At 38.1% G+C, this 20,979-nt stretch overlaps 5 protein-coding genes and 2 pseudogenes across 6 annotated transcripts; 5 read left to right on the plus strand and 2 right to left on the minus strand.

Moving 5' to 3' along the window:
* The first annotated feature begins 595 nt into the window (after positions 1–595).
* Positions 596–2,085, plus strand: LOC106383149 (annotated as a pseudogene).
* Positions 2,086–2,321: 236 nt separating this feature from the next.
* Positions 2,322–3,558, plus strand: LOC111203868 (annotated as a pseudogene).
* Positions 3,559–5,694: 2,136 nt separating this feature from the next.
* On the plus strand, positions 5,695–7,833 carry LOC106422645 (protein GET4-like). Its single transcript, XM_022698262.2, has 11 exons — positions 5,695–5,758; positions 5,905–5,983; positions 6,116–6,197; positions 6,287–6,446; positions 6,550–6,640; positions 6,722–6,805; positions 6,906–6,952; positions 7,047–7,175; positions 7,258–7,342; positions 7,434–7,514; positions 7,615–7,833. Exons 1-11 carry the CDS (start codon positions 5,736–5,738, stop codon positions 7,624–7,626), a joined length of 873 nt encoding a protein of 290 aa, XP_022553983.1. The 5' UTR covers positions 5,695–5,735; the 3' UTR covers positions 7,627–7,833.
* Positions 7,834–7,898: 65 nt separating this feature from the next.
* LOC106422748 lies at positions 7,899–9,760 on the plus strand. Its single transcript, XM_013863531.3, has 4 exons — positions 7,899–8,073; positions 8,172–8,622; positions 8,705–8,969; positions 9,067–9,760. Exons 1-4 carry the CDS (start codon positions 8,010–8,012, stop codon positions 9,355–9,357), a joined length of 1,071 nt encoding a protein of 356 aa, XP_013718985.1. The 5' UTR covers positions 7,899–8,009; the 3' UTR covers positions 9,358–9,760.
* LOC106422747 (MA3 DOMAIN-CONTAINING TRANSLATION REGULATORY FACTOR 1-like) lies at positions 9,506–12,424 on the minus strand. Its single transcript, XM_013863530.3, has 4 exons — positions 12,171–12,424; positions 11,800–12,019; positions 11,627–11,721; positions 9,506–11,534 (listed from the first exon to the last, which is right to left on the minus strand). The coding sequence occupies exons 2-4, from the start codon at positions 12,017–12,019 to the stop codon at positions 9,744–9,746; spliced, it is 2,106 nt and encodes a 701-aa protein (XP_013718984.1). The 5' UTR covers positions 12,171–12,424; the 3' UTR covers positions 9,506–9,743.
* A 2,422-nt stretch (positions 12,425–14,846) lies between these two features.
* On the plus strand, positions 14,847–17,114 carry LOC111204757 (probable pectate lyase 22). 2 transcript variants are annotated; one of them, XM_022700140.2, is made up of 5 exons: positions 14,847–14,970; positions 15,063–15,200; positions 15,452–16,198; positions 16,523–16,661; positions 16,763–17,114. In XM_022700140.2, the coding sequence occupies exons 2-5, from the start codon at positions 15,073–15,075 to the stop codon at positions 16,988–16,990; spliced, it is 1,242 nt and encodes a 413-aa protein (XP_022555861.1). In that variant the 5' UTR covers positions 14,847–14,970; positions 15,063–15,072; the 3' UTR covers positions 16,991–17,114. The 2 variants fall into 2 exon arrangements, with proteins under 2 accessions (XP_022555861.1, XP_022555860.2); XM_022700139.2 differs by having other exon boundaries at positions 14,890–15,200.
* A 46-nt stretch (positions 17,115–17,160) lies between these two features.
* On the minus strand, positions 17,161–19,851 carry LOC111204066 (BRAP2 RING ZnF UBP domain-containing protein 1-like). Its single transcript, XM_022698265.2, has 11 exons — positions 19,442–19,851; positions 19,250–19,358; positions 19,051–19,165; positions 18,855–18,952; positions 18,620–18,726; positions 18,259–18,508; positions 18,097–18,150; positions 17,811–17,954; positions 17,661–17,725; positions 17,516–17,570; positions 17,161–17,438 (listed from the first exon to the last, which is right to left on the minus strand). The coding sequence occupies exons 1-11, from the start codon at positions 19,831–19,833 to the stop codon at positions 17,286–17,288; spliced, it is 1,542 nt and encodes a 513-aa protein (XP_022553986.1). The 5' UTR covers positions 19,834–19,851; the 3' UTR covers positions 17,161–17,285.
* Between the last annotated feature and the right edge of the window lie 1,128 nt (positions 19,852–20,979).

The following is a 20,979-nucleotide window of genomic DNA, read 5'->3' on the forward strand; positions in this document are numbered from 1 at the left end:
TGCAAATTAATGATAATTTTTGTTATTAATTATATTTTTACTGTTTAACAAACCCTAGATTTTTATGTGTTAAGAGAACTATATATGTTTATGAGTTAATTTATCATAAGAAGTATTGTTAAAAACATGATACTGTTTACATAAAAATATTTTTTTATTGTAGATAATGCTTGATAAGTAACCATATTGAAACACATAATTTTTTTTAAAAAAAAATATATATATATATATATATATATATATATATATATAGATTCTAATACTAATACAATTAGGATAAACAAAATGATTATGTAATTATGATTTAGTTTTTAAAATTTTTACTAATAGTTTTGTATAATAGTGCAGAATATCGTCAAGTCATCGAGGCAGTGCAAGTTCTTCCAGACAAAGAGGCCGAAATGTTTCTAATGAAACTAAGAGTAAGTTTTAATTCTAAATATTTTATTAATTTTATATATGCAAAAATATTAGCTAAAACATATATATTATAATTTGTAGAGTAAGTTTTAATTCTAAATATTTTATTAGTTTTGCGTTACATGATGTATACTCGCAACCCTAACATTCTGCACGACAAAGAAGACAAGAGATAATGAATGAGAGACGAGGTGATGACTCCACACATGGATACTCAGATTTTGATGGGAATGAGATGCTAGACACTGAAGTTCCAGACACACAAGAAAATGAAGAAGTGTATCGGGTCAACCTAGATGATGATTCACATCCTTCAAATGAATTTACCCATGATGCAGTTGGAATCAATATTGGAAGAGGTGAACAACGTGGGAGACATGGGAGTAGTTCACACTCTAGTGGCAGACGAAGGGGTAGTTTGCATAGATCAGGTGGAAGCTCAGGAACTAATGTTGGAAGTGGTTCACGAGGAAGTCGGCGAAAACAATCATTTGAGACAACAATGCAAGAAACTATTACTGGGTTTAGAGATTTTCAACGACAAAGTCTACAATAACTTCTTTCTGGTGCGTTTGATCAAGATGATTACGATGAATTGAAAAAGGCGGAAGCGTTATTCCTTGATCTACAAGTTACAAAACATACTAAATTTTATTGGAAATGTCTTAATACACTCCAAGAGTTAAAATTTTGGCGTAAGTATTTTATTGATATAGCTTCAAGCACTGACGAGGACAAGCTACAATTGCTTGAAGCTATGACTGGTGTTTCACGAAACAACGAAGATATTCCAAAACAGTTGGGTTTGGGACTATCACATGGGAGTTCATCTTCTGTGGGCAATAATTCTGGCGGTCAAAGCTCACCAGGTTTATGGGGTCCTGGATTTCAACAGTGGGAACACCACCAAACGCACAACATTGGGGCACACCGCCAAATGCGCAACAATGGGGCACACCGCCAAATCCACAACAATGGGGTGTACAACCTGGTTTTCAACGGTGGGGAACACCACCAAATGCGCAAAAATGGGGCACACCGCCAACTGGACAGCAGTGGAGCGCACCGTCAACTACACAACAATGGGGCACACCACCAACTGCACCACAGTGGGGCACACCACCGAATGCTCAACAATGGGGCACACCACCGAATGCTCAGCAATGGAACACACCGCCGAATGCTCAGCAATGGGGCACACCACCGAATGTTAATCAATGGGGAACACCACCGAATGCTCAACAGTGGGGTACACAATCAAATGTTCAACAGTGGGATACACCAACGAGTGCTCAACAGTGGGGGCGTCAAAGACCTAATCATGGAAATGACAAATCAGCCAGAACGAATCCAACTCATGTTCAATATGGATTTTCGTTGGACGATCATCATGAAGTTTCAGATAGCGCAACAAAAAGAACTTCGCCTGATACCCAACAACCACAATCACCCGGTCTTGGTTTCACAAGTCGTTTTGATTCTGGACAAAATTCACGACAACCCAGAACAGGAGGTCTGTTCAACATATGGGGAAACACACAAGATAATCAAAGTGATGACGAAGGTGAAGATTAGTTTGCTATAACATTAAATATGTTTTGTATGTTTATGTTTTCTGTGTCATGTCATTGTAAAATTTAAATTGAAATGTTGCTTATGGTTTTATTTTTGCTTTTAAAATTTTCAGGCGTTTCGTATATGCCAACTGCGGTCACAAGGTGTTCACAATCTAAGCTACGAAGAGAGAGTTGAGTTGTGGAATTTGGAAAGTGAACAATTTGAGGAGTTAGTAATTCAACCAAGTTTGAATTATTATGATCAAAATTTCCAAAAAGCGCCGCAACGAACTGGCAGAGGTTTGGGATGGAGAAATATTTGGAATCGGTTACAAGAAGATGATGCAGCTTGTCTTCAGTTACTAAGAATGTCACTTCCATGTTTCACAGCACTGTGTAACATTCTACAAACAAATTACGGTCTACAACCGACATCCAATATAAGCATTGAAGAAAGTGTGGCTATATTTCTATTGATATGTGGACACAATGAAGTTCAGAGAGATGTCGGTTTGAGGTTTGGACGAAATCAGGAGACTGTGATGAGAAAATTTAGTGAAGTTTTGACAGCAATTGAACTTCTTGCATGTGATTATATTAGAACTCCAACAACACAAGAACTACAGCGAATTCCTGAAAGACTTCTAGTAGACCGAGTAAATTATCCGTATTTTAGCGGTTGTGTTGGAGCGATGGATGGAATGCATGTTTGTGTCAAAGTCACTCCTGAATTACAAGGAATGTATTGGAATCGACATGATAATGCATCATTGAACATCATGGCAATATGTGACTTCAATATGTTATTCACTTATATTTGGAATGGAGCTCCAGGATCATGTCACGACACAGCTGTTCTAACCATGGCAAAAGAAAGTGTTCTGAGTTTTCTATGCCTCCACTTGACAAGTATTATCTTGTCGATTCCGGCTATCCCAATAAACAAGGGTTTCTAGCTCCCTATAGGTCATCACGTAATAGAGTTGTGAGGTATCATATGTCACAATTTAACTATGGTCTCCCTCCAAAAAATAAAGAAGAACTCTTCAATCGGCGTCATGCTTCTTTACGTTCCGTAATCGAGAGGACTTTCGGGGTTTGGAAGAAAAAATGGAGGATTCTTTCTGATTTTCCAAGATATGATATTGATATACAAAAAGAGTGATAATGGCAACTATGAGACTACATAATTTTATCAAAATTTTAAATTTAGCAGATGCAGATTTTGCTGAAGTGATGATAGAGACGGGAATAAACGACACAAACTTGGAGAACGATTTAGACGACACGGAAGCATTAAATGCTACAAATACAATAGATGGAGAAAATATGGCTCGAATAAGGGATAATATTGCAAATATGTTGTGGGAAAATTTAAATTCTTGATTGTATATTTGTCTATGTGGTGTAATAAGAAGAATTTAAATTTTATATATTTATTAATAATAGTTATATCTTTTGTTTTATTAAAATATATTTAAATTTAAGTTTTATCCGCACCGCTTATTCTAATTTTACCATTCTACTTTTGGTTATGTACCGCACTTGCTTTTTGTTACCATTCACATTTTATTTTGTACCGCTTTTTTTTTGTTTAACCGCTAATAATCCGCAGTTTACAAAACCGCAGTTAAACCGTACCGCACTATCCAATTCGCTTGTCCCGCGCCGCTCAATCCGCTGTTACCATTCGGAAGCCAATCAGGGTAAGTCCGAAAGTCAGCACGCATCCGGTTTAGTTTCCGTATGAGTGGGGATACATCTTGCCGAAAAGTATAAAACAAACAGAGAGAACAAAAAATTGAACAAGGCAGGCAGGCAGGCGTTGGAAGATCAAATCAAATCAATGTCGAGAGAGAGGACCAGACGTGAATTACCTCCCGTTCAAGAGGTAGGTACCCTTTTACTCGAATGATCTCTCTTCCTCTTTGAATTGAATCTTTTTTTTTTTTGTGGGATTGTTTTATATTTTTTTTTGAAAGAATGTTAAATTTATTCATCAAAAAAAGCTTTATTACATAAATGCATCCTGTTTTTTATGTATACCTTTAGAAAACATCACCCTTTTACAAACTATTTTGGAACCAAAATTGCATTAACTCTCCTGCTCCCTTGATACCTTTCTTCCGCATCACACTGAACTTGTTTCTAATACTTTTATCAAGCAATCTTTTAAGCACCCCTAATGGCAACAGCTTGTCACCATGCCTGATCTTGTTTCGCTCTCTCCAAACCGCATACAGAACTACTTGAAAAGCATATCTTATACAGAACAGACTTCTCTTCTCCCTTGATGATTCATTGATAAACTCCATAATTTCCGACCAATGCTTGGTAAAATAATTACCCATTATACCTTTTACCATAGACTCCCAAAGTTTGGATGTGTAATCACACTCGAAAAACAGATGATTCCTTGACTCCTGCGTAGAACGGCAAAGCACACAAGTTGAATCTACTCCATGACTCCATTTAACCACTCGATCCATTGTTGATAGTCTGTCTCTAGAGGCTAACCACGCCATAAACGCATATCTGGGAGTAGTTTAAGGAAACCATATCCCACTGGCCCAAGAACATAAAGGAGAACTTCCTCTCAACAGCATCCAAGTTTCTTGTGTGGAGAACTTCCTCTTGTATCCCGCTTTACCCTTCCAAGTGCTCACATCATTTACCTCAGGGTCAAGCCTGCTGCTAATTTCTCGAATCTCAGCTTCAATATCATTAAGGACACTAGAGCGATGCCTTCGCCTTCTCCGAATACACAATACAGCCTCTTCCACCGTTGCATCTTTCCCAACACCCAAGTCGATGACTCCTCTATCACCCAGCAGCTCAGAGAGTACACCTTTGTCAGACCAATGATCGTACCAAAAAGAAGAATGTCTCCCATTTCCAATCTCTTTCTTATAGAACAGTTTAGCCACTTCTCTTAGCTTCAAAATCTTCCTCCATATGCAAGAACCCATTTGTGGATTTGACTTCACTGCCCAAAAGCTCTTCCCTTTCAATAAATTACCTCTTACCCATTTACCCCATAATGAATCACCAGTTAACAACCTCCAAATCAACTTTAGTCCATATACCTTATTTACTTCCCTCAGATCCCGAATCCCCAAGCCTCCTTCACTCTTAATGCAACAGATCTCCTTCCAAGCTACCTTAGCATTTGAAGTTTTAAGAACTGGCCCTGTCCATAGAAATGCTGAACAAATACTCTCCACCTCCTTTATACAACTACTTGGAATGCGAAATACAGAAATCCAGAAGTTGACAATGCTAACAAACACAGATATTATGAGTTGTAGCCTGCCTGCATATGACAAATATCGGCATGTCCAAGAGTTGATCTTACTTTTTATGTGCTCCAACAGAGGGTAGTAGTCTTGTGTTCTCATAGCTTGAGTCATGAGTGGAAGCCCCAAGTAACGTACAGGTAGTTCACCTTCCGCAAACTTGAAGTTCGTCAAAATACTCCTCTTCTCATCGACTGATACTCCAGCCATGTATATTGTGGATTTCTCCACACTTATACTTAACCCCGACCAGACTTCAAACTCCTCAAATACGGAAAGAGCACCCTGCACAGAATCCTTGGAGCCTTCTACGAAGACCATTAGATCATCTGCAAAACAGAGATGGGTAAGAGAAAGCTTTTGACAACCCGGGTGGACCTTAAACTTCCTCTCAACCATCGCTTTGTCCAGTTTCAGAGATAACACATTCATACAAAGTACAAACAAGTATGGAGCCTTGTAGATGTACAAATCCATCAGTGCCAGGTTCGCAGTTCGATTCCTTCCTAAACCCCAAAATTCTCTCTCTTTTTTCTGTTTTGTTTGTTGGTTGGTTATTACTTGGAGGATTCTGTTAATTCGGTTAAAAGTTTGGATTTGAGATAAAGCATGAGCCTTTTTTGCTTCCGCAGATACGTTACGGCTCAGAGATTCTCTGAAGCTCTTGATATACTCTTCTCTGGGTCATGCCTTGAACTAGAGCACGGCCTGGTTTGTTCCCTTTCCTTCTTTTTGTTATTACACATATCTATGTAATGACATGTTATCACAAAGTTTTTAAGCTAGAAAAATACTTTATTATGAAACAATAGTGATTTTCTTATTGAAACAATTAATCCTCAGGTGAATTGTGGGGCGGACCTTGCTCTTTTGTTTGTTGACACACTTGTTAAATCCAAGTCACCTTGCAATGATGAAACTCTTGGTTAGTGTTCCAGGTCACCGTGTATAATCGCTAGAGTTCATTATCAATTATCATGTATCACCTTTTGTTTATAGTACTTTGTGTGTCAGATCGAATCAGGTGTATGTTCAAGTTGTTTCCTAGGGTTCCTGTACCACCTCATTTGGTAGATGTGAGCGATGATGAAGATGTCCATAATCTTCAAGAATCTCTTGGGGATGCTAGATCACGTGTTGAAAACTTGACCTCCTTCTTGAGAGCTGCTATAAAGTAAGCCAGAGCACTTGTATTATCCTTTTTTTTTTCTCTGTGTTGTTTGATGTGAACATTTATAAAACATTTTGAAGTTAAATACTGTTTTTTTTGTCGTCAGATGGTCTGCAGAGTTTGGAGGCCCAAGTACTGGATACCCTGAGTTGCATGCTATGCTGGCTGATTATCTTTACACCGAGTGTCCTGAACTTGTACTCTTCTTGTGTACCCATTTGGTTATAAAGTCTTGCATTGTATTTTATTAACTGACTTTTTCTTTATATATATGGCAGGACATGGTTCGAATATCACGGCATTTTGTTAGAGCCGAGGACCCTGAGAAGTTTGCATATACGCTGATCAACTTCATGGGAAGGGTCAGTCTCTTTGTTTCAACACCTCCTTTTTTATCATTGAGAAAATTTTGCTCTTAGATATTCAAGACTTGTTTCTTATACATGGTATACTACTATGCAGTGTTATCCTGGTGAAGATGACCTTGCAATAGCACGAGCAGTTCTCATGTAAGTTCATGCTTTCCAACTGGAGTCCCAAGATTGTTAGGGGAAACTATAAGGAATGAAACTTATTTTGTCTTCTTTTTCCTCCGCAATTTAGGTACTTATCTATGGGTAACATGAAAGATGCAAATTTGATAATGGATGAGATTAAGAAACAAGCAGAAGCAAAACATCCTGAGCTCTCAGAATCAGACCTTATCCAATTTACCTCATATCTTCTGGAAACGTTAGTTGCACTCTTAAATCTTCTTCGTCTTCTTTTAGTTTTCTATTGTTACCTAAAGAATTTTGATGCATGTATGATACAGGTTGCAGAGGGATGCATTGCCTCTTTTCAATATGTTAAGAGTAAGGTATAAGTCTTGCATAGATAGAGAACCACTGCTCAACGAGGTAATACAACGATCAAAACACAGAGAGAGAGATTTGTTTATCTTGTTAACGGAGACTAATGTTCCTGGAAATTTTTGTCTATCTTGTGAAGTTGCTGGACGAGATTGCACAGAGATTTTACGGTGTGCAGCGTAAGAATCCTATGGAAGGAATGTTTGGAGACATATTCAAGGTATAAATTAAAAAAAAAAACATATAGACGATCTCCCACTTATCTCATATGTTGAAGTTACAATGCTGGAACCACTGAAAGTCTTTCTGTTCTTGTGTAGATGATGGGCTAAGGAAGGAGATAGAAGGCAATAATACTCTGTATTTGGCGATGTTCTAATAAAGGGATAGCTCTGGTGAATTCTCCAGTTTATAAAATTTGTTTCTCTTATCCTCAAGTGGATAAGAGTTTTGTTCTTGTAACATTATACATTGTTTTTGTCAGCACTACTACAGATTCAGGATAAACGTAAAGGAAAACTAGAAGTATTTTGAAACTTTTGTTAAATTTATTTAACTCATATATATAGTACATGTTAAATAAGATAATTTATTTTTTTGCATGCTCAAATGAAACTATAAGGAGACAGGTAACTAGCTAGTACTGAAATAAATATTATATTATCCACCCTCTACTTTCCATAGAACTAAAGAAAACCATAAAGAGACAGCAGAGATGGAGACAGATAGAGAGAGTATGTCCGGAGGAGGAAGACGAACCCACACCAAGTTTTCCTTTGGTATAGTCTATATATAGTTTCTTTATGTTAACAGGCTGATGCTACTTCAATAATGATAAATATGCATATGCTGTAATGTTTTTTGTTTTGTTTTGCAGGTGTTGTGAGATTGGTTTTGTCGGTTGGAGTTTTAGCATGTGTTTATCAGTCGGTCCAACCTCCACCGCCGAAGATGTTCACCGCCGTGACATCACCGAGGATCAAACTGAGAGATGGAAGGCATTTGGCATACAAAGAACTCGGAGCTCCCAGAGAGGAAGCCAAGTTCAAGATGATTTATATCCACGGCTTTGATTCTTGTATGCACGACTCATTTTTCTTCCACAACTTGTCGCCAGCTCTTTTGGAGGAACTCAAGATATGCATAGTATCATTTGACCGACCTGGTTATGGAGAGAGTGATCCTGACCCGAACCGGACACCAAGAAGCATAGCATTTGATATAGAAGAGCTTGCTGATGGGTTAGGACTAGGACCAAAGTTCTCTGTCATTGGCTTCTCTATGGGAGGTCAAATCATTTGGTCTTGTCTTCACTATATTCCTCACAGGTTAGACACGGTTTGCTTCTGGCTTGTGTTAAGATTCATAACACTTCGGTTTAGAGTTTAATCATACATGAAAGTGTTTCAGGTTAGGTGGAGCGGCGATGGTAGCGCCCGTAGTTAACTACTGGTGGAGAAACTTGCCTGCAAAATTGTCTAAGGAAGCTTTATCTCTAATGCTTCCTCGAGACCAGTGGATGCTTAGAGTGGCTCATTATGCACCTTGGCTTACTTTCTGGTGGAACACACAGAGATGGTTCTCAATTGCTAGCTACATTTCATGTGACCCCAACATCCTCTCGTTTCAGGACAAGGAAATCTTCTCTAGGCTCGGTTACAATGACCTGAATCAGGTTTCAAGAACATTCTCATATTCATATCCTAAAGTTTACAAACATAATGAAGCAAGTCTCTTTGGTATACCATGAAGTTGCGTTTTGTTTTTGGAAGGCATACGCAAGGAAGCAAGGAGAATATGAAAGTCTACACAGAGACTTGATGATTGGATATGGTCATTGGGAGTTTGATCCATTAGACGTTCAAAATCCGTTTAAGAACAGTAATGGCTCAGTCCACCTTTGGCATGGCGATGAGGATATGTTTGTGCCAGTGTCGCTTCAACGTTTTATCATCTCAAAACTTCCGTGGGTTCGATACCATGAACTGACTGGCTCAGGCCATTTCTTTCCTTCTCTTATGGTTGATGAGATTGTCAAGACACTTTTTGTTGGAGAAGACTAGCAAGTGCAAATGTTTCTGTAGAAGCATCAAGAATGTCGGACAACAGTTGAAGAATAGAAGCAAGTACAGGGTCTTGACTTGACTGTGGCTTTAAGCAAGTTAGACTCCGCTAAGCAATGAGTAAGGTTGTATATCAACAAGGACCAAGGAGAGAGAAACTTTTACAATGTAATGTAATCCATTACAAATTAGAACACACTAAAAAGAAGATATATCAATACAAAGACAACAACACAATACTAGAAACAAACAAATGTAAATTATAAACATCTTATTTTTATCTACCAAACAAATTCATACATAATACATATCATAATATAAAAATATATATATAGTTTCCATGATATAAAGTATAGTAAGCTGATAGAGAATCAGTCCTCACTCACTCACTCATCACTCATTGCAAACTCAGGAAGGATCCAGCCATTGTCCATGGCACGACCAACATACAACTCCAACTTCTCTCTCGCGTTAGGTATATCAAGCGACAAGTCATCAAGGCTGTCTTTAACACGACCAAACCCTTTTGTCATTTGGTTCATTGTAATCAACCCTTCACCAAAACATTCCTCAAGCAGATTCAGCAACCCATCGTTCTTCTTCTCCATCGCCATCACCAAAGCTTTCTTCACCACCTCGTGGTTAAAAAACGGCATCCCTAGATCACGGATACACTGACAAGCCTCTGATGTTACTCCTCCCATTTCGTATTCCTCCAAAAGTTTCAAGATCTTGTCTTTTGCATCTTCCACTATCCACCCGCTCCCACCGCCCCAGCTTCTCAGCAGCCTCTCCCCTGCGTGTCTTGCTGAGATGAGAGACCGTGCTGAGCGAACTGTTTCGGTTCCTGTTGATTTCGGAGGTAGCTTGGTTGAGATCTCCTCGAGGTTAAGCGGAGCTAAGACGTCATCGATTACAGCTCTAGCTAGAAACAGAGCGAGCTCGTTTGATGCGTCCATGATGTCTAAAGCTGTGTCTTCTGCTGATTCAAGGAGCATGATGAAACCGTTTATGAAATCTTCTGTTGAGAATAACTCCATGTGAAGAGAAGAAAGAAGAACCGAAGCCATTTCCTTTTCTCTGTTCTTCTTGTCTAGAGCAAGAGTTATAAGCTTCTTTAGAAACACAGGGTTGTACTCAGGCGTTGCTAAATCTTCAAGACTGCGGATTAGCTCAGGAATGTCATCTGATAAGAAATATTCTTGAATTATATTCACTGTATCCTTCTTGTACTGTCTTAGCTTATCGTCTTGGCTTGATTCTCTTCCATCTTGATCAGAGTTTACCTTGAAAGAATCATCAAGCCAGCCTCCAGAGATAGCCTTGGGAACTATCGAATCAAACAGCTTTCTAGCAGATGGGATGTCTAGAGCAAGGTCATCGAGAGACTCTGCAACTCGGTTGAACCCTTTCACCATTTGACTCGAACTGATCAGACCTTCTTCAGCAGCTTCGTTCAAGAGCCTTAGTATGAGCGGCTCGGCTGCTTGAGACTCCATAGCAAGAACCAAAGCTCTCTTCACCACCTCGTGATGGAAGAACGTGACGCCTAATTCTCTGATGCATCTACACGCTTCGTATGTGTCTCCGTTTTCTACGTACTCCTTCAAGATTTCGGATATCTTCTTCTTCGTTTCTTCTACGGTAGTGTGAGTGCTACCTCCCCATTTTCTCTCCACTAGCTCCGCGTGGTGAGGAGCCGAGAGATAGCTCTTCTCCGCGGTTACAATAACCTGGAAGCCTTTTGAAGACACTGGAAGATTCTTCTTAGATCTCGCTAGAAAAACCGGAGGGAGGATTTCATCAACGATGGCCCGGGCAATGAACAACGCGAGGACGTTAACAGCATCAGGTATGTCCACCGCAAGGTCATCAACGGATCTGAGAAGTCTTATAAACCCATCCCTGATCTGATCAGGTAAAATGACATCAGCATACAAGGCAGAGAGTAAGACCGAAGCCATTTCCTTCTCCTTGTCGTGCCTGTCCATGGCCATGGAGACAAGCCGCTTGGTGAAGTAAGGATGATATTCACTCGAACCAAGCTCCCTGAGGTCAGACGCCGCCACTTTCACATCACCGGTGGTGAAGTACTCTTCGATGATGGAAACTACAGCCTTTTTGTAATCATCCAAGGGGTCTGATACAGGTGAATCAACAAGTTCATCATATGCTCCCTGTTTTAAAAGAGAGAGAGAGTATATGAGTCACAAAGTAAGGCAATGAATCAATCTACGAGTAAAAGAATAGAATCAACTGGATGCAATACCTCTCCACTATCGTAATTGGGATCGTTTTTATCGAGAAAGCAGTCAAGATCAGTGTCAAGAAGCTTTCCCCAAGTTCCTTTACCACCAGCACCCTCTGCAGATATCATCATAGCCACCACATAAGTAAAACTCTTTTTATATGTATCAGGGATCTAATCTATAAAGTTTTGACCTTTCTTAACACGGATATGTTTCCCAGAGTGACTCCGACGCACATGCCTAAAAGGGAACCCAGCTACGGGTCCTTTGCCACCAGTGGGAGACTTAATGTTCAAATCAGCAAATAAAGGATGAGACTTTGGCGACGATGACAAGTTTCCAGCGTTCTTCAGAGTTGCTACCTCCAGTTTCTTCCACTGCCCGTCCGTCAACATACCCTCATCCGATGCCATCTGAGAACAATTAAAACGATCAGAGATAAGATCAATCAAGACACACAAGTGATGTTATCGAGATTCTAACAGGCATAAGATCGATTGAGTAAGCAAATATTTCAACAAGGCATATAGGGAAATAGAAAGGAGAAAGAAGAAGAATCTATACATGTGACACTGCACGAATCCAATTCCAAACCGTGAAAGAGAGTCGTGTTCTCTGCTTGGCTCGGATCTAGAGCCAAGACAGGAGATGATACGGATCGAAACTCCAGCACCGGGGAGGGCGAATAATCAACGTAGATGATGAAGATAACGATCACTCCACTAAGATTCAAAAGTCACCGATTCCAGACAGCGACTAGAGCAAAGGAACTGGATCAGGATCGCCCCAAAAATTATTAATACAATATAATAAAAGTTTTATATTATATATGATGGTACACGTCATCACAGATAGACGTGGATAGCTTTTACTTTTCTTTAAAAAAAAACACAATATTCTGATGCAAAACGGGCCGGATCAGGAAGTTCGGCCCATATAGTTAGCTATTTTGGGCTAAATTATTCAAATTAAAATTAGTAAAATTACATACATGGAAATTGGAATTCTTAATCTTGATCATATGTTTTACAAAGTTACGTGGAAATGTATTAAGTGTAAACTATTCCAAAGTGTAGTTTATAGACACCTTCGGAAGTTTTAACCCATGACGATTCCATATGCATTATCAAAAGTATCGATTCGGAAGTATAGTTCTCAAGTTCCCTGGCTATGTTTTCTTCATACTGGTGCTTTAGTTCTTTCGTTCTGCACCCGAAAACTAGCGTTTTAAGCGATCATCTTCGGCTTTGTTTTTTTTTCTTTTCTGATTTGTTTATGAATCCTTATCTACTTAATATGATTATTGTGTTGGCAAAAAGTATATGGAGATGTATATATTGTAATTTGATGATCTAATCCAAAATAATTATTATGAACTGTCTAACCAATATTATTTTTATTTGTTATTTTTGAGTGAATGTGCTATGTTTATTGAATTATTTGTAGAACACTGACAATTAGAAGAAGTTGGCTAGTAGTTTTCAAGCAAACCGCCGCACATGCCTTTTGTCTGAACACTTTCTTTTTCTGATCCGACGGTTCCACTTATATCTTCAACCTTAAATCTAACGACTCTGCTTGCTTTTAGAAAGGTCAATTCTCTCTTTTTCTTGTATTTGTTTACAAGACATTTCAACTTTAGCAACCAAAAGAAAAGAAAAATGAAATTTGAAATTACTTCATACGGCAACCAAAAACAAATCTTGTGAATTATGCGGCCGAGCTTTAATCCACAACTCTACAAAAAAAAGATTACTAGTAAGTTTAGTATCCTAATATTCAGGTTTCAGTTTATCAAAAGTCGTAAGTTTAATATCCAAATATTCAGGTTTCAGTTGATCAAAGTCGTATGATCTACGGAAACCAATGTAAAATTCTATTGTAGTGTAAAAAAAACAAGATGGTTCATGAAATTCTCAATTCTGAAGAAGGCTCAACTGATAACCTTATCTAATTTTCATTATTCTTTACAAGATCATAGAATCATAGAATGCTAACTGGTCGAAATTTACGATGAAAATATGCAACTACAAAGCAAGCACAGTACTAATACTTAATTCAACCGCAGTTTAGCCTTCTTCAGCATTGAGAATTTCATGAACTTTGTATGGTTCCAAGTTTAGTCACACGAGAACAGAATAATATTAATATCGAACATGTTTGTTGATCATAGTTTTCAAAACAAAATGTTTGTTGATCATGCTAGAAATATCGAAATAATGTCCAAAAGTTTCTAAATACGTACTGTTTTGTAATGTTGAAAATATCCATAAATGATGTTAGTTTATTTTATGCATAAAAATCGGTAGACTAAAACTCCTGATTGTTGTTATGGTCGTAGTTAATGTTGAAAATATGGAAAATAGTGTTTTCATCAACGTAAGTGGTGGCTAGAGCATCTCGAGACAATAATAAAAAGAACATGTAGCAAAATAAAATGTCGGTGAGGCGTAAAATTATATAAGCTGATAAAGTGTTCTACAAGATTATTAAAGTGTGGATGATATATAGTGATGCAAATAGTTTCCATGTGCATTTAATTGTCAACACATTTTACACCAACCAAAATTTTCAATTATTCGATATGAAAAGATGTTATATAAATGTATAAGCAAAATGTATTGAAAGATTGGCCTTCGAGCACATGGTTCAATGGTCCCAAAATCAAATCCCGGTGTCGGTTAAGTTCTCCTATTATGTTTTCTTTGGTGTGGCTGTTCTCTAATTTAGTTCTGAACAATAGGGCTTATAAATGATAAGTTCACCCGTATTACTGAAGTACACTAACACTGTTGACTCTTGCAGGCCATCTAATAGTGTTCACCAAGATTCATCTTTAAGTTCGTTGAGATTTAATTACGAATTCTCTTTTTCTCTATAAGCCACGTGACTCATTGCTCTATGTCACCTGCATATTGAATGTACTGGCTCAACCAGTTTGATTTCAACTGCTATAATGGTTGAGGTCATTATATTAACAATGATGATCGGATCAGTGTGATGTTGAATGCATACATGTGAGAGTAGGTTTGTCATTCGGGATTGAATTTTGAAACTTCATTCATTTCAAAATAGCGCACTGTTTTTCTCCCTATATGATTTAGGTTGTTTTTTTTTTTTTTTTTTTTTTTTTTTTTGGTCACGGGCGGTCTCCGGATTCCCAGAGGACTCGAACCCAGGTGCCTTGGGATCAAGTTCACTCTAGTGTTACCACTAGGCTATTCGGCTGATTTAGGTTGGTTTCCATTATAAAACACAGGGAAAATCATTTCACATATAGAGAGAGAGATAAGAGAAAAAAATTAATGGCTAAGAAAGGTGGGTCCAGTTAACCTCAACTTGCATGCGCATTAAATCATTCAAGGTGCTCGTTCATGTGCTATATAGCCTATATGTTTCTTTGTCTTTCTCCCGTTCACTCATATGTTTCGTACTAAAACCTTATAACTTTTTCAGCAAGAAGCCAATGAACACAATGTTAAATTCCTCACATGCATTATTTTCACTTATCTTTCTCTACTGCATTTTCTTCTCCTCACTCGCTTTGTCCTCGCCAGTTTCCGACCCCGAGCTCATCGTTGACGAAGTCCACAGGTATTGTAACACAAATGTACAATCTTTATGAATACAAATGTTCGTGTAAGCTCGAAATTTTTCTTTTTAAAGTTCTCTCCGTCCAATGGTAGTTTTGTTACTTTAATCTTATCGTAAACTGACTTGTTTATTTGCTGCATTAGCAGTTATATGTACGTCCAAGAATAATGCAAATATGTTATTGTATAGTGGATGTGAAATTAATCCTCTTTCTAACATATATCGTGGATGTGAATTGGTTGATATTTTAGGAAAATAAACGAGTCTATATCAAGAAGGAACTTAGGATACTTTTCGTGTGAGACCGGTAATCCAATCGATGATTGTTGGCGATGCGACAAAGACTGGGAGAAAAACCGGAAACGGTTAGCTGATTGCGGAATCGGTTTTGGAAAAAACGCAATTGGTGGTCGCGATGGTGAAATTTACGTGGTCACCGATCCAGGTAACGATGATCCAGTAAACCCTAAACCGGGAACACTAAGATACGCAGTCATTCAAGATGAACCTCTTTGGATCATATTCAACCGAGACATGACGATCCAACTAAAAGAAGAACTCATAATGAACTCTTTCAAAACCCTAGACGGACGAGGAGCCTCCGTACATATCGCTGGTGGGCCGTGTATAACCATACAATACGTGACAAACATCATCATCCACGGTTTACACATACATGATTGTAAGCAAGGTGGGAACACCTACGTACGAGATTCTCCAGAGCACTACGGGTGGCGGACGATATCCGACGGTGACGGTGTTTCGATTTTCGGTGGGAGCCACGTGTGGGTTGATCATTGCTCGTTATCGAATTGTAACGATGGGTTGATTGATGCGATCCGTGGGTCGACGGCTATAACGATTTCTAATAATTATTTGACGCATCACAATAAGGTTATGTTATTGGGACATAGTGATACGTATGAACAAGACAAGAATATGCAAGTCACTATCGCTTTTAACCATTTTGGAGAAGGCCTCGTCCAACGAATGCCAAGGTATTCATCATATGATTTACTTTATTTATTTATCAAAACAAAAAATATATTGTTTTTTAGTATACCTATATTTCTTTATATATATGTAGCACAAACTATAAAGGTCAACTATATTGTCGGTGGACATCTTAAAAGAAAATAACAAAGCCAAAATATACAACTACTGCATTGAACACTTAATAATTATAGTTGAGTTATTTTTATATGTGAATCACTGCAGATAGTTTTTCTATAACAAGTAGAGTATGTAAATTTTGATTCTAACAAAGTAATGAAAGATTATATTTACATAATATATATATATATATATATATATATATATAGGTGTCGACATGGATATTTCCATGTGGTGAACAACGACTATACACATTGGGAAATGTATGCAATTGGAGGAAGTGCTAATCCTACCATCAACTCTCAAGGCAACCGTTTTCTTGCTCCTGATGACTCTTTTAGCAAAGAGGTATTCCAATTTTTTTTTATATTCAACTTTTTTTAAATACAAAACAAATGTGATTTGATTTAATTCAAACTTATAATAACTCATGGTTTGGGGGGAAATAGGTAACAAAGCATGAGGATGCTCCCGAAAGCGAATGGAGTCATTGGAATTGGAGATCCGAAGGAGATCTAATGCTTAACGGTGCATTCTTTACACTTTCTGGAGCTGGACCAACTAAATCGTCAAGCTATTCGAGAGCCTCAAGCCTAGCTGCTAGACCGTCTTCTAATGTTGGTGAGATAACTATATCATCTGGTGCACTCAGCTGCAAAAAGGGTTCCCACTGCTGATCATACCCCCACCAGCGTGTATGTATTTGTGTGTATATATATAATATGACGAAACCAACAATTCAAAGCTAGTTGTGTAATAATCTTGATGAAAAAAAAGTGAAGAAGAGTTGATTACGTTTTAGTTTTGGTCGTTGTGTTGGCAAAACTTACTAGTATCACTAAACACGTTTAACCAAAACCAAAAGTTACTTCCTGTTAAAATAGTATGTTTTATCTACAATAGTGCTCTCTACACCAATATTAGATCAATTTGGACAACAAACAAAAAGCATAGCACAAAACCGATCTTCACTTATTTTCTCCGGTTGGACTTCTTCTTCTGCCTTCTAACTGGCTCCTGGTTGATAGGCACTGGTAAGACGGTTCCTTCACGTATACCATCCGAATCTGATGACATATTCTTTAACGTTTTCTGGGCTTCAACAAACACCCTTATATCTCTTATCTGTTACAGATCCATTATCATCACTCGTTAGGATGTTAACAGCAAAAAGCAAACCCTCGGTGAGTATAGAAGCTTACCTGTTCTTCAAGATCAACTATAGTCTCGTCTTTTGATCCTATCAACGCAGCTTCCCTGGATAACACCAAAAATCAATTGTTTCTTTACTATGTACTATGATGTTCGTTAATGTAAACATATTTAACAAGAGAAAACATGTTGCACCTCTCTTCTATTTCCTTGGCCTTCTTCCGCCAAGTATCCTGCTCTTTTATAAGCTTTCTGTTAACCTGAACCCAAATTTTAGTAGTTTGCAGAGCATAAGGAACCCTTTCGAGAATGGAACAATGGAGAACAAGGCCTAGAGAGTCTCACCTCAGTGATTTCAGTTTTTTCCTCTTCACATTTTTCAATCTCATTCTGAAGCTCCTGCATCTTTTTAACAACAGTCTGCTCAACTGCTTCGGCAATACTACTTTCCTGCTTGCTTCTCGCCTCAACAATGAGAGATTCATAGTACTGACGAAAGACATCATGATCGTGATAAGTAATTGGTATCTCTTTGCATAGATATACCACGACACGAGGTGGCTACAACATCATCCTCTACTAAAAGCTTGTTCATATATACTGTAAATTAAGAAGAGACAGAAACACTTGCCTGTCGCTGTGCCCTCAGCTGACTTGCAAGGAGGTCATTATACTCGGTCACAATCTGTTCCACAAAAACTTAATTAGACAACTAATAAAATCAAGAAAGCCACTGACGTTTTAAGATTCATTTTATGCAGGAAATTTTGATTAAGGGTGATTGAAAGCATACTGAATCGACTTTGCTGTTGAAGATGGCACCGCTAATCCCTGTATCCTCACTACACTCGCAAAGACCACAATCCCCTTCGTGTGACAGACAGCGGCTGTTCATCTCTACCGACTTTCCATCTATTTTTGAATGGTTTAAGCGATGAACATAGTTGTCACCAACATAGTCCCAGATTTGCTGTGTTCGCAAATCAAGAGAATAGCAATGATGCGTTTCTTTCCAATGCCTGATAGAGTGTCCTTCCTTGTATCTACAACAATTAGAAAACATAATCAATCCACAGTGAACGAAACTTCCACCTCTGACGAAGATATAGATGTGTTTATAATTTCAGGTTACGGAAACGCAAACCAAGCCTCACCTTCCACAACCTAAGAAGCCACAGACAAGGCACGCCCATACATTGTCTGTTTTTCCGCAAATAGAACAGCTTATTATATCATCTTGTTGTTGACATAATCGACAAACCTACAAGACGAAAATGAGCATGTGTTAGAACATGTGCCCAGGTATTTGTAACGAACTGGATGAGTCAAGATTCATTTTACGCCACAATGGTCAAAGATGTATCATATGAAACAAGGAGGGCCACTCACCTGACAGGAGAGATAAGTCCATTTCGAAGTGCATGAACACTGAAACGAGTGATCACAAAGAGTGCTGAGGATGCCACTAGTATCAGGATCTAATCGCTCTGCAAGAGTCAAATTCCAAACACGGATATTAAGCAACAACAAAAGGTACCTAAATCATTCAAACTGAAAATCGTTATTCTTTAGCACAAACTCTCACCAAGACATATTGGGCAAGTAGGCAACTCGGTGAATCCAACAGGTGAAGAAGCAGCAAGCTCATCGAACTCAGTGTGTTCCACCGTAAGTACATAGAGAATATGGCAAACCTCAGCCTAAACCCACAAGAAAAAAGTTAATCTTCATGCAATGAACTAAACAAACAAAGAAAATAAATCTCCTTTCCATTATTACAATACCTCAGAAGGAGCATACTTTCTCCCATTCAAGTTCTTGTGGAACCCATCTGCTCCCGCTTGATCCGAAAGTGTGATCAAAACACTATACCGATCTTCCATTGCATCGTTCCTAGAAGATTTTTCAAGAAGAACCAAATCAGCCAAAAGGCTTTAGCCTTTTTTTTCCTGAGTTCTTGCAAAGTGACTACTCACCTGATGAAGAGGATCTGAGAAACATGTTCGATTTGGGAATCACAGAAGCGGATGAAATCGAGGGAGGAGAGGTAATTGGGGACAGCGACGACGAAGAGAGTGGTTGATCGGGAGCTAGGGTTTGGGAGGGAGCTGTGCGAAGAGTTTCGGTAGAGATGGATGAGACCTTTGCGTTCGGTGAGTTTGAGAGATGGAACGAGCTTATCGGGACGCTGAGATCTCCTCGACGGCGCGAAGCTGAAGCCGGATTCTTCGTCTTCGATGGAGATTGGCTGCTCCGAGTCAACGGAATGAACTCTAAGGACGAACATCGTCTCTGAGATCACGCAAGCCGGAATTCGCGAGAAGCGGTGGTTCAATGACGGGCGATACACGGTGACGGCTATTCTCATGGGCCTCTCTTGTCTTTTATAAATTCCTGGTTCATGTAAGGTTGTTATAGTGGGCCTTATGTAGTTAATGGGTTTTTTCTTCGAGTTTTGGGCCCTTTTAGGGTTTAAGCGCACAACAAAAAATCAGAGCTCTCTCGGGGGCAAACGCAGCTTTTGCGGTTGACATCGTTTCGAAACAATCATACAAACCGCTACAAATCGCTTCAAACCGCTCTGAACCTCTTAAATTAAAAGCTGGTTCCAGCTATCGTTTGCGGTTGCGGGCGGTTGCGAGAGGATAACTTTTTTTTTTTTTTCCAAAAACCATATAAACACAAAAATAAAAATATTCAATAAAAATTTTAAATTGGAATTATAAAAATACTAAAATATATATATTATATTTTAATTAATATTATAAAATTTTAAAATAAAAATATTTTCTATAATTTTAAAAAATTTAAAACTATAATTTTCGATTATAATTTTCATATTTATTATAATATTATGATTTTTGATATTTTTATAATTATATAAAATGTAAATATTGTTAATTTATTATTTAACCGCTGTTGTATTTGGTAGTTAACCAGTCATAAGTATCCCGCAAATGCACCAATTTCTAACCGCAGAACCAGTCGTACAAATCTCTTAAAACCGCTAGAAACGGCAACCATCCGCATCCGCAAACTCCCGCAGCCACAACCGCTGCGTTTGAACCAGTCAGACCCTTAGTCTTATCGGTATATCTTATCCATTTCTGTGGGGGAAATGTTCTGAAGCCAACATATTTGTTTTCATTTTGACCAAGTTCAAAGACTATTTTAAAAGGCTAGCACTACCTAGGCCTGAGACTTTTATTCGAGATCCGTATTCGATCCGAGATTCGATCCGGATCCGATCCGAAAATCCGGATATCCAGAGGGGCCGAATCCGGATCCGGATATCCGGATCCGTAAGTTTTATTAATAATTATTTCAAAAATAGTAATATCTATATATAAAAATTAATTTTATTTAATATATTTTTATTTTTATAATAGTATATATAAATTGTATGTAAATTTTGTAATATTATACATAAAAATAATTAAAAACATTATATATTTTTTATTTTAAAATTATTTTTAATATTTTATATATATATTAATATTATTTATTTATTTAT

Source organism: Brassica napus, chromosome C3 (assembly GCF_020379485.1).
Source record: "Brassica napus cultivar Da-Ae chromosome C3, Da-Ae, whole genome shotgun sequence".
Classification (NCBI taxonomy): Eukaryota; Viridiplantae; Streptophyta; class Magnoliopsida; order Brassicales; family Brassicaceae; genus Brassica; species Brassica napus.